The sequence below is a fragment of the Myodes glareolus genome, chromosome 1, assembly GCF_982192425.1.
Source record: "Myodes glareolus chromosome 1, mMyoGla1.1, whole genome shotgun sequence".
NCBI lineage: Eukaryota > Metazoa > Chordata > Mammalia > Rodentia > Cricetidae > Myodes > Myodes glareolus.
This window is the reverse complement of record NC_142026.1, coordinates 60763202-60776125: the sequence shown is the minus strand read 5'-3', so window position 1 is coordinate 60776125 and position 12924 is coordinate 60763202. Positions and strand designations below refer to the sequence as shown.

The window sequence follows — 12924 nt, the reverse complement described above, 5'->3', positions numbered from 1 at the left end:
GATGCTAAGAAAGCACAATTTCTAAACTTTTATTATTGTTAATCAGGCAGTATCTGATTCAGTGCTTTACCTGCTTTCTATGCCCCACCCAGACATTATACCTTAGAATGGTGAAAGAATAAAGAATCAGGCAATGGAGAAAGAGGGTCAAGGAGGGAAAAATGTGTGTAGAACCTAGGTTTGGGTTTTGAATGAACAGGGCAAAGGGTGACATCTGGATTGAATGTGAGTGGTCAGACTCCATTAGATTGAAATAACTGATATTCTTATACCATATATTCATATATATATGCATTATATATGTATTTAATTATTTTCTTTGCTAGTTTCCCTATGGTCAAGTGAGACCAATAGGAAGCTGAGGTTTCCTTGATTCTTTTAGGGTGAACAGAGGCGTAAGTGTTATGGTGTCGAAAACCAGGAGCTAAATACCGAGATATTGCAGGGTAAAATTTATTCATGGCCGAGCCTAACTTATAGCCCCCTCCTTAGGAGTAGGAGAATGTAAGTGGCCCTTAGCTGCAGCAGAGAGACTCTTCTATAGGTCCTTCATTACCTCTGCAAGCAAGCAAAGCTTAAACAAAAGCAGAACTTTTTGCTGTTATCATTTAGCACTAACATATTGTCAAAGTTTTTGACATTTTGACTGGCCATTTTCAGAAAGCCTGTCAAATATACCATGTTTTTCAGAAGGTCTTTGTGGTGTGTTGGTTTGAAAAAACAGTCGCACAATAGGAACATGAAACTTATTTAACCTAAGAAATAAAAGTACCAACATAAGATTCTGGTCTAGGAGCTGAATAACAAGAAGAATGGAGGCTCTATCATTTTAAATTATTTAATCCACACTGAAATCAATAGTGATGAGAGAAGATGACAGTAGAGGGCACAGTAACCAATATGCTGGGCAGTGCTTTCTGAGCTCTGGGATGCTGTTGGTGAGGATAGGGTGGGGAGAGCAAGAACAAGCTCTAGGGTTCATCACCTCTTTTCCACTGAGAGTGTTCACTTGAGAGAGTAGAGTATCAGAACTATAAGGGCAGAGTGAAACTTGCTAGTTGACATCGTTTGAGAAATTGCTGGCAGGTTCTGGAGGGCTTGTTTGGCTTCCGGTGGTGCTTTTGGTGTCCTAGGGCACAAACCAAAGGATACTGTCATAAAAAACTTAAAAATACTTTGTTTTATTTTTATTTGTGTGTGTGTGTGTGTGTGTTTATGCCACTTATGTGTGTGTGCTGTGGGATTTGGAATAGAATTTCAGAACCCTTGGAGCTGGAGTTACAGGTGGTTGGGAGCCACTTGACATTTGTGCTGGGAACCAAACTCTGGTCCTTTGATTTATTTCAAGACAGGGTTTCTCTGTGTAGCTCTGGCTGTCTTGGAACTTGCTCTGTAGACCAGGCTGGCCTTGAACTCACAGTCTGCCCCTGCCTCTTGAGTGCTGGAATTAAAGGTGTGTGCCATCATTGTCTGGCTACTCTGGTCCTCTGAAAGAGCAGTGAGTGCTCTAAATGGCTGCTCTTTCTCTCTAGCTCTTTTAAAAACATTTCTAAGTTTAATTTTTATGTAAACTTTTGAAATTATGAGATGCAGCTGGCTGTGGTAGTGCGTGCCTGCAATCGCAGCACTCAGGAGGCAGAAGCAGTATCATCTTTGTAAGTCTGAGGTTACCTAGGCTATAAAGTGAGTTCCAAGTCAACTTAGGCTAGAATGGAAATCTATCTCAAAAAGCCAAACAAACTGGGTGATGGCACACACTCGGAAGGCAGAGACAGGTGGATCTATGTGAGTTCAAGGCCAGCCTGGTCTACAAAGTAAGTTCCAGAACAGCCAGGACTACATAGGGAAACCTTGTCTCAAAAACCAAATCAAAGTTGGAGTCGGGGGCAGAAAATGGACAAATCAGAATAAAAAAAATCAAACAGGGGTGGAAGAAATGGCTCACCAGGTAAGGCATTTGCCAGATTTTATGATCTGAGTTCAGTCCCAGAGACTAATATGGTGAAAGGAGAGAACTAAATCCCAACTCTGTTCTCTGACTTCCACACATATGATACTACATAAACACATACACTCACACACAGTAAAATGAAATATAATTTAAAAAACATGTTTTGTTTTGTTTTGTGTGTGTGTGTGTGTGTGTGTGTGTGTGTGTGTGGTGCACATATATGTAGAGTTGCATTCATGCCATAGTGGAAATTTGGAAGTCAGAAGGCAGCTTACAGGAGTCTGTTCTCTCCTTTTATCATGTGGGTGTCAGGGATTGGATTCAGGTCATCAGATTAGACTGCAAGCACCTTCTGAGCCATCTTTCTGGCCCTTTATTTACTTTTTTTTGTATAATAACATTTTAAAAAAGATTGTGGAGCTGGAAAGATGGCTCAGCAATTAAGACTATGAGTTTCCCCTATAGAAGCCTAAGGTTCAGTTACCAGCACCCACATGGTGGCTCAAAGCCACCTGTAATTTCTGTCTCAAGAAATCTAATTCCCACTTCTGGTCTTCGAGGGCACTGCATTGAGATTAAATACATGAAGGCAAGGTACCCACACACATAAAATTAAAACAAACAAACAGAAAAACCAACTGCCAGATGAAAGTAAAGCCAAAATCCTGTTCCACACTGATACTGGTGTCATCTTCAGAAATCAATGGGCAGGTCACAGCCTCTCTATCTCCCTTTACCTTGATAAATGACACGTTCTAGAATCTAGGAATTTGGTTAAATCTCTAGTTTAAGAACAAGTCTATCCTAATGCTTTTGCTCTTTCTGTTTTCCTACAAGTTGGCATTGAATAGAAAGGGGCTGGTTTATTTTGATCTTCTCCGCCTTGCCTCCATCCCTAGTGAGTTCATAGAACTGAGTGTGGTATAAGCAAGGCCATTCTCTTGAAACTTACTGTTTTTTTTCTCACTGTCCTTGACATGATCACAGGGACACTGCTTCTTTGGTGACTCCAGCACTGGTGTGGATTTTCTCTTTGAGGCTCTCAGGAACCAATCTGTAAACAACAGGCTACTGCTTAGATGGGAAGGTTGGTATGTTTAGAGTGTGGACTTGACAGGTTTCTGACAGCCTTTCAAACAGACTGGGGAAAGGGTCAACAGAGAACAATGGAGACCTCAAGCTGTGTGAACCCCTGGGTTCCTAAGTTGTTTTTATGTGACCTCTGAGGGCAGGAGTTTGCTGACATGTTTAGAGGAGTCATTGGGATATCCCTGTGGAGAGTGAAGAATGAAAAAATGGGTCCAGGTGTCTTTTTAGGCTGACATTTCTTCTGCTTTCAATCCTTTCTATAAGGAACATCAGCCTAAGACTAGAATCCAAGATGCTTTTGGGGAGCCAGGAAAAAGTAAAACCTTTTGGGAAGGTACAGGAAATTTGGGGGAAAGCATTGGTGGGGGACACAAAGATCCTGGTAGGAATCTAGTTCCTGAGTCCTGCTCATGGAGAAAGCAGGCGTTAGTGCCACCTCTGGTGGGATGCTGAGGCTAGCTCAGACATCTGTCCTGGTCTCAGAGGGGCTTAAGGGGAGATGAAGGTTTTGGGTCACTATAGTGCCAACTCTGTGGTCAAGGCTGAATTACTGACCTCTGCATTCACATTCTTGGCCGCCTTCCCGGAGCCACCTCCCAGAAGCCTGGCGCTGGTTCCCATGGCTTTTGGCAACCCCTGTTGGAGGCATATGCGGTTACTTTCAGATACTGGAAAAGGACAGCTTTCTGTGTCCCTGTCCTCCAGTGTTGTGCTACCTGGCTGGGTACCTAGATCAGCACAAGCTCTGTTTCTCTGTGTCTCTGTCTGTCTGTCCCACCTTCCATTGATGGGCTCTAGGGTACTCCAAAAGAGAAATACTGTAAATAAAGAACTGAGACTTAAAAATCTAGCCTAAAAGCTGGAGAGATAGCCCAGTGGTTATAAGCAAATTCTGCTCTTGCAGAGAGAACCCAAATTTGATTCCTAGCACCTACATGGTGGCTTGCAATTGTCTGTAACTCTAGTTCCAGAGGATCCAGTGTCCTCTTCTGACCTACACAGGCACTCATGTACAAAGCAAAAATAAATAAATCTTAAAAGAAAAAATGATGTGGGATTCCCCTCTGTATGTTATGAGTATGTTTTATTACCATTGGTTAATAAAGAATCTGCTTTGGTCTATGACAGGGCAGAATATAGATAGGCTGGAAGAAATATATATAGAGAGTAGGCAGAGTCAGGGATACGTCACATAACTGCCAAAGGAGAAAGATGTCATGTAGCTGCCCAAGAAGCAAGAGGTAACAAACCATGAGCCTCATGGTAAAATATAAAATAATAGAAATGGGTTAATTTAAGATGTAAGAGTTAGTTATAAGAAGCCTGAGCTAATGGGCCCAACAGTGTTGTAATTAATATAGTTTCTGTGTGATTATTTGGGTCTGGGCAGCTGGTAAATGAACAAGCAGTCTCTGCCTACAGAAAAAATCAGGCCTACTGAAAATTTTAGCTGAGAAAGTGAAGAAAATGGCTTCTGAATCTAAGGGAAGACATGATAGGGTTATTGAGACTGCAACCCCCACATCGTTCGTTAAAATACTGACAACTTAGATGAGAGCAAGGAGCAGCAGATAACTGTAAACCAAAATTTCCACCTGACCTCCAAGTTGTTGTGTTTGAATACACAATTTTAGTTGACTATTAAGAGGACAGTGTTTGTGTTTGTTCCTCTGGTACAGACACATTGCATCCAAGCCTATGTTATTTGATTCTACAACTTCCATATATTTGAGATAAGGTCTTTCTATGCAGCTCAATGTACATCTAACTCCTGGCCTTCAGTGATCCATCTGAATCTGCTTCTTGGTAGCTAGGATTATTGGTGCTTACCACCAAGCCCACCCCTAAAATATGTTTATGACAACAGAAGGTGAAGGTTTAAGTCTGGTGATATGACTTAGCAGGGAAAGGCACCTGCTGCCAATCTTGACAACCTGAGTTCCATCCTTGGAACTCACATGGTAGAAGCAGATTGTTGACTCCTGTGGGCTATCCTCTCAGACTTTTTATACATTCCCTGTGTGTGGCATGTGTACCCACCCAAAGAAAAATAAATTAATTAGATATAATACAAAATTTGTCATAGAGTTTCTATTGCTGTTATAAGAAACCACGACCAAAAGCAACTTTGGGAAGAAAGGGTTTATTTCACCTTACAACTCACACTCCATCACTTCTTGAGGGAAGGCAAGGTAGGAACCCAAGTTTGGAACCTAGATGCAGGAACTGATGCAGAAGTCATGGAGGAAGGCTGCTTACTAACTTGTTCCTCCTGGCTTGCTTAGTTTGCTTTCTTATACATCCCAAGATTACTTGCCGAGGGACTCACTCACCACTTATAGTGAGCTAGGCCCTCCCACAACAATCATTAATCGAGAAAATACTCTACATATCTCCTACAGGCCAATCTTAAGGAGGTTCTTTCTTTTCAGATGACCCTAGTTTGCGTCAAATTGACAACAACCAACCAACCAGGATAAAATTATAAAAAGATGAAGGCCTATAGATTTTAGAGTCTCCAACTAGAACTGGGTCCACATTCTCTAATTTTAGTTAGCGACATTTCCTGTTAAAATCAATGACAGATTGGGAATCTAAGTGCTTGTCTGGCATGTGCGATAGCCTGGATTTGATCCATAGTACTATGAAAACAATCAAATATGCCTTCATATGTTTCTTATTTTGTTTAAATGATTCTTTCTCTGAAACAGGGTCTTCATATTATAGCTGGGGTTGGACCTGGATTCCGAATCCCTCAGCTTCCACCCCTGCCAATGCCCAGCTTATTTTTGTTGTTGTTTTTGGTTGGGAAAAAGTCTTGCTGTATAGTTCAAGCTGTCCTTGAGCTTTTAGCAATCTCTCTAACACTGATTCTAGTTGCTGGGATTGCAGTTGAGTTACTATGCTTGAATTATTCTTGTGTAATTTGTGATTTGAAATCTGTTATGAACTGAATGAACTCCATCCTCCTAAACTCACACATTGAAGATCTAACCTCTATTTCCTCAAAATGAGTATATTTGGAGATAGGGTTTTGAAAATGACAATTAAGCTAAAATAAGGCTTTTGTGGTGTTCTTTAATGTAGTATTATAAGAAAATGATCAAGGTATGGTGGCACATGCCTTTAATCCCAGCACCAGAGAGGCAGAGGCAGAGACAGGAAAAATCTCTGTGGGTTCAAGCCCAGTCTGGTCTACAGAATGAGTTCCAGAACAGCCAGGGCTACACAGAAGAAACCCTGTTCCCTGTCTCAATGCCCCCCAAAACCAAAAAAAAGACCTTAAAGATGTGTACACACAGAAAAAACCATGTGACTGATGATACAGCGAGATGCTAGCAGAATATGTCCCCTTAAAACGTCTGTGTTGGGGCTGAGGAGGCAGGGCATCAGGTAAGAGCACTTACTGATGTTGCAGAGGATCTGGGTTCAGGGCAGTTCATAACCTACTGTAACTCTGGTTCCAGGAGACCTGACTTCCTATTCTGGCCTCTGGGGCACTGCAGGCATGTGGTACACAAGTATACACATGGGCAAAGCATTCATATACATCAAATACAATAAATGAATCTTTAAAAAAGCTTCTATGTTGGGCTCCTCGTTCCTAATGTGATTGTATTAGGAAGTGGGAGCTTTGGGGGTTAATTAGATCATGAAAGTAGAACTCCCAGGAGTGAGATTAATATCTTTGTGGAAAGGGACCCCTGGGAACCTTTAATTTCCAGTGTATGAGAATTGATTGTCTGCACACTGGGAGATGACTCTTACCTAAATCAATCATACCAAAACCCTAATCTCAGAAGCTCTACTTTTGGAACTATGAGAAATAAGTTTCTGCTGGTTCTAAGAGATTCAGACCTTATGGTACCTGAGTCTTAGATTTTCAGTCTCCAGAAATGTGAGATAAATCAAATTTGTCCTTAAAGCCACCTCAACTGTGGTAACTTTTTATGACACTCCTAATGAATACAAACAAACCTTTCTCCTCGACTAGCCTCAGAATCAGTAGGTCAACTCTGACCGAGCTCACTGTTCCTGGCACATGTTAGGCATTTAGTAAGTGCTTGTTCAGTAGGGGCACAGACAAGTGTTTGGGGAGGGCTCTGTTAGAGATTATTAGGTTCAGTTTGGGTCTCCTCTTCCCAGACTTGTGCCCTTTTTGTCACACAGATGTGTGGTGTTGCATAATTTTCCAGAGCCTTTTTTTCAATGTTCTCATGTGATGTTTTGAGCACTATTAAAATAATTTAGGTGGGCACAGCCCTTGCTTCTATTTTTTTCTAGCATTTTCTCCTTGTATGGCTGCTATTCCTTATTTCAGCAAGAAGCCATAAAATATTAAAACCAGAAGAAATCTTGTAGATGACTTAGTTGAGTCCCTAAATATAGAAGTCTTAACATTCTTAGTGATTACATTTAGATATTTAGAAATTATAACACTATTGGGAAAAAATTTGAAAGTACAACAAACTCCATTATCATCATTTTATTTTGAGGCAAGGTCTCCTGTAGTTCAGGATAGTCTTGAGCTCACTACAGAAGTGAGGATGACCTTGAACTACAGATCCTTTTGTTTCAATCTCCCAAGTACTAGAATTACAGGTGAGTGGTGTGGTGCCATGCTCAAGATTACACATTTATTTAAGTTTTTTTTCTGTTTTTCGAGACAGGGTTTCTCTGTGTAACAGCTCTAGGTGTCCTGGAACTAGCTCTCACAGGACTGGGTTGGTCTTGTACTCACAGAGAACTGCTTGCATCTGCCTCCGAGTGCTAGGATTAAAGGCGTGTGCCACCACTGCCCGGCTAATTTTATTTTTTTTAAGATTTATTATTTTTTGTGTATGAGTGTTTTGCCTGCATGTATGTGTGTGCACCACATGCATGTCTGATGTCTTTGGAGTCTAGAAGAGGGTGTTGATTCCTGTAGTTGTGGATGGTTGTGAGCTACCATATGGGTGCTGGGAATCAGTCCTGGGTTGTTTACAGGAACAGACAGTGATTTTAGCCACTGAGCCATCTGTTCAACACCGACTTGTACCAATATTGTGTCTGTTTATCTTTTACTTTTCCTCTATATTTATTTTATAAAGTAGCCTCATCTTGTGTGGAACTATGAATGTAATGTAGTCTTAGTATTATGTGCATCTTTACTCCCTCTCTTCCTCTCTCTGTCTTGGTCTCTGTCTGTTGAGTAGCCAAGATTAGCCCAACAGGCTAGACTGGGATACTTTCTTCTCTAATGTGTTAAAATAAGCATGCTATTATTAAGGCTATAAAAAGCAAATTTACGTTTCATCAAAAATTAGTCTTGGTAAACACTTGCCCAGTAAACTTTCTATCTGGATAGATCTGGGGCTTCCTATGGGCTCTGTCACTTAACTGTATGATGTATACTTCTTGGATCTGTGAGTGTATGACTTGTAAAACAAGGATTAGCAATGCCCACCTTGCTGAGGAATAAATGATCTGTGAATGTTTCATATCCAGACATATGTTCAGGATATGAGTATATTGTTGTCACTGAGGACTGGTAGTTGTTTTCTTCCTTTCTTCCCTTCCCCCTCTTCTATAGCTCCCTTCCCCTTTGCCCCATGTAGTTCAGGTTGACCTCAAACTTGATAAATAACTGGGGATAAACTTGAACTCTTGATCCTTCTACCCCAGCCTTTGGGTGATCACACCACCTGCAGCTCCAGCAAAGGGCATGTTTCAGAGCCCATGAGAAGAAATGGGGATCCCATGGAGCAGAAAGATATAAGATAAACCTGAAACCTCTGTGTCAGAAAGTAAGGAACTGCCAAAAAATAAAAAATGATGGAAACAGTAAAACCCTGTGGAAACCAACCTGAAGGACGATGTGATAACATAATAAATGATGGTAGTAGTTGTGTTAAAACCCATGAGTGTCTGACTCTGAGTCCATACAGCTATAAACAAGTAGGTGGATAACTAAAAGGAAGAGGGCCTGGAGAGATGGGTCAGTGATTTTGAGCACTTACTGCTTTCACAGAGGACCCAAGTTCAGTTCCCAGCACCCACATCGGGTGGCTCACAACTGACTTTAATTTTTAAATCAATTATTGTTTGTGTATGTACTGTGGATGGGGGGGGGCGTGAAACCAAAGCACATGTGTGGAGCTTAGAGGACAATTTGTGGAGTCTGTTCTCCCCTTCCACTTTTATGTAGGTTCTGGGTATCTAACTCAGGTCTCCAGACTTTGACAGCAAGCACATTTACCCACTGAGGCCTCTTCTCTTGCTAGCCCTTCCGTGTGTGATATTGTTGCACTAAGTGAATAAGCAGAACTTTATCATGAGAAAACACTGGAAAACCCCATACTGAAAACATTCTACTTTTCAGTACTCTTCAAAAATATACCAAGGAAAGAGGAGGAAAGACAGGAGCCGCCCTAGCTTGGAGGACACCAAGGTGGACATGACAGTTTTACTCACTCTGAGTTCTAAATTGGCTTCTGGACTAGAAAATGATGTTAGCAGATGTTAGCAGAAATATTCAAAAGTTAGGACATTTTGAATATTTAAGAGATTAGCCAATGTTACTGTGTTAATGACAGTTTCCTGGTTTTTTAAATTTTAATTTTGTGTGTATGAGTGTAGAGACTTTCTCTGTCCTACCTGCTAGCTTCCAAATAATGGAAACTTTTTATTAATTATGAAAACTTGGCCAATAGCTTAGACTTGTTTCTAGCTTATAACTTATAATTAATCCATATCTTTTAATCTATGTTCTTTTATGTGACTCAGTTACCTTTACTTTGTAAGGCCCATGCTGCTTGTTCTGTGTCGCTGGTGTCTCCTCACGACTCTGCCCTTTTTCTTCCCAGCATCCTGTGTGCCTGGAAATCCTGCCTAGCTATTAGTCATTCAGCTTTTTTATTAAACCAATCAGAGTGATACATCTTCACAGTGTACGAAAAGATTATTCCTCAACATATGGGTATTTTGTCTGCGTGTACATCTGTGCACCACTGGTGTGTCTGGTGACTTAAGAGGCCAGAAGAGGGCATCAGATCCCCTGGGACTGGAGTTCCATACATTTGTAAGACACCATCCGGATGCTAGAATCTGGACCCAGGTCATCTGAAAGAGTGGCCTGATTTTAACCTCTGAGCCATCTCTTCAACCCTTCCTGTTTTTAAAGATTAATTTTTTTTATGTGTATGAGTATTTCACGTTTGTTCATGCACGGTGTGCATACTATGTCCACAGAGGCCAGAAGAGGGCATTGGATACCCTGGGACTGGAGATCATAGGATTGTGAGCAGCCACTTGGGTGCAGGAATCAAACAAAGCCTGGGTTCTCTGGAAGAAAAGCCAGTGCTCTTAACTCCTGAGTCATATCTCCAGCCCCATTACATTTTGTAGATACAAAATGAGATCACAGTGTATTTATTGTAACACTTAAAACAGTGCCTCCAGTACAGGATTTCTTAACTCATGTCAGCTATTACCATAAGTAATATAATTAAGTAATGTTACAAATAGGGAGTAATCTATTATAAGTAATTTGTTCATAACTTTTTAATATATTCTTATGTATTCTTTTTGTCCTTCTCCCTTTTCAAACCAGCTCAACTTTACTTACACATCCAGGATTCATGGGATTCTGTGTTTAATCCCCATTGATACACACACATACTCACACTAACAACAACAACAACAAAAAGAACGTTGCCATCATAGCCTGGCATAGAGTCGTAGAAATGAATCATTTTGATCTTAGAGACCAGAGCACTTAGCTAATATTTGCTGAGTTCTATGCTGCATAGTGTGAGGGTTATGGAAATGATATATCAGTTTGTGTCACCAAGGTGATTAAGGACGGAGGAAAAGTAGAAGTGTACCCTTAAAGTGTGAGGCAGACTATGATATGTGCAAAAGAGTCTTATTTGAACTGAGTGTAGTCAGCAAGGGGAGAGCTGTGTGTAGTTGAGGGAGGAATCAGTGGAGGAGTGGGAAGGTGTTAGCTTTTGAGCTGGATGTGTGAGTAAAGCTGAGCTGGTTTGACAACATAGGACATGTTGGGAATCAGCAGTCTAGTCTAAGCAGAGGATAGAGTGTATCTTTGTGAGTGGAGGAGAGTGGACTGGAAAAGTAGGTTGGGACTAGAACTTTGAGTACACGGGGAGGACTCTAACCCTGTGTCCATCATAGTGATAGGGATGCCTTCCAGGGTGATGCTTCCAGCCCCAGGACTGTAGAACCCAGCAATTTCCAAAGAACTTTCTCTAGAAAGGAGAGAAGTTGGACATTGTAGAAGGCAGGTGATCCTAAATTTAGGATTGCTGCTGAGTTTGTCACAAGTTATTTCACGCCCAAATAACTGAGGGGCTGTGAGGGATAGTATTCTCAAGTAGAAAGATACAAGGATGGATGTGATCTTGTTTTTGTGTGGTTGTTCTGTGAAGGGCTGGGTCACACTGGCTCTGATGAAAACTGGAGCAGATTCAGAACCACTGCTAAGGTCTGCTTTTCCCAAGGCAGACCATTTTAACAGAGCACGGCATGACCAAAGTGTCTGCATGGCTACTACCTGGTGATAGGACTGTCCAGTTTGTAACATCAGTGACTTAACTGACAAGCTCTAAAAAAAATAAAACTCTTAATTTCTTTAATTTCTACCACAACCTCTCTAATTGAGACCTGAGGAAATTTGTGACTTTTCTAGGAGAGGTTAGGGAAGGAAAGGTAAGTGGATCTGATCTGGGCTATGTGTGTGCATGTGTGTATGTTGCCAGCTTCAGTTGCACACATTTTGGCAATATTTCTTAAAGTTCACAGACTCTTTGGGATAAGTAGGGTCATTCCTTTTTGTTAATGAGGATATTGACACTGAGAAAGACTAACTTAATTGCTCCAACTTGTAGCTAAAAGAACACTTTAATGGGTATGTTGTTGGGTTTGCCACATTTCCTACTCCATTTCCTCCATTAATATCAAATTAATTTTTGGTATATGCACATTACAGGTGAGGTACAAAGTAATCTTGAGCAGGGCATGGTGGCACATGCCTATAATACTGGTACTCAGGATGCTGAGGTAGGAAGAGTGCAAGTTTCAGGTCAGCCTGGGCTACATATCAACACCCTGTCTCAAGGGGGAAGAAAATTAGTTGGGGGGAAGGAAGGAAGAGGTAAAGAGGAAGGGAGGGAGGGAAAGAAAAGAGAGAATATGATTTCATCTCATTTACCTGGATTTGGTCTGCTGGAGACTGTGAGCATCGCTGGCAGCAACAGAAGGAAGACAGAGACTAGAACCTTCATTGTGGCTGTAGTTTGTTAGTGCTGTTGTTGCTTAAAGATGGTGTGGATTGTTACCACTTAGAGGCTTCTGATTCCTTGGAATGGCTTGGGTGGGGTGGTGTCTACAGTTTAATCTCATGCCAGAGTACCCATTAGAAGGCAAGAATAAGAAGGCGGTGCTGGTTTTGCTGGTAAAAGATTGAACCAGGTGCTTTATAGGAATGTGGGAGGCAAAACTGGTCAAACAAAAGAAACACAACACTCTGGAGAACCAAGGAGTGATTGAAAGCTTGGCAGCTGTCCTTAACTCCTCACCCCCTACAGTGTTATGATTTTGTTGTCTTAGCTTTTTTCCAACACTTGAATTTCCTTGTACTTTTTGGCTATTTATAGCAAGAAATGGGACACTGCAGGCTGGCAGAAGAGAGGCAGGCTGGTATGTCTCCTTTGTTTATCTGCTGGCAAATAGCAGCAATGGAAGTACTTCTGTCTGGGTAGTTGCCCTGTCTTCACACTGTTGGCAGTTCCCTCCAGTTCCCTAACCACATAAAGGGGAAGCAGAGCTAGAGTAAGAGGAGGCAGTTCAAATTGGTTGTGGTGGTGTATGTCTGCAATTCCAGC

General features: G+C 41.4%; 1 protein-coding gene across 1 annotated transcript; it reads right to left on the bottom strand.

The window, feature by feature from the left end:
• Nucleotides 1-824: 824 nt before the first annotated feature.
• Cxcl17 (C-X-C motif chemokine ligand 17) lies at nt 825-12550 on the bottom strand. Its single transcript, XM_048440431.3, has 4 exons — nt 12252-12550; nt 3596-3676; nt 2904-3005; nt 825-1129 (listed from the first exon to the last, which is right to left on the bottom strand). Exons 1-4 carry the CDS (start codon nt 12322-12324, stop codon nt 1032-1034), a joined length of 354 nt encoding a protein of 117 aa, XP_048296388.1. The 5' UTR covers nt 12325-12550; the 3' UTR covers nt 825-1031.
• Nucleotides 12551-12924: the final 374 nt, after the last annotated feature.

Excerpts from the sequence above, each read along its gene's own strand:
- Cxcl17 (XM_048440431.3), bottom strand. The coding sequence starts at position 12,324 with ATGAAGGTTCTAGTCTCTGTCTTCCTTCTGTTGCTGCCAGCGATGCTC. Across the intron at positions 3,677-12,251 it reads CTCCAGCAGACCAAATCCAG|GGGTTGCCAAAAGCCATGGG; the intron begins GTAAATGAGATG and ends TGCCTCCAACAG. Across the intron at positions 3,006-3,595 it reads CCAAGAATGTGAATGCAGAG|ATTGGTTCCTGAGAGCCTCA; the intron begins GTCAGTAATTCA and ends TGTTGTTTACAG.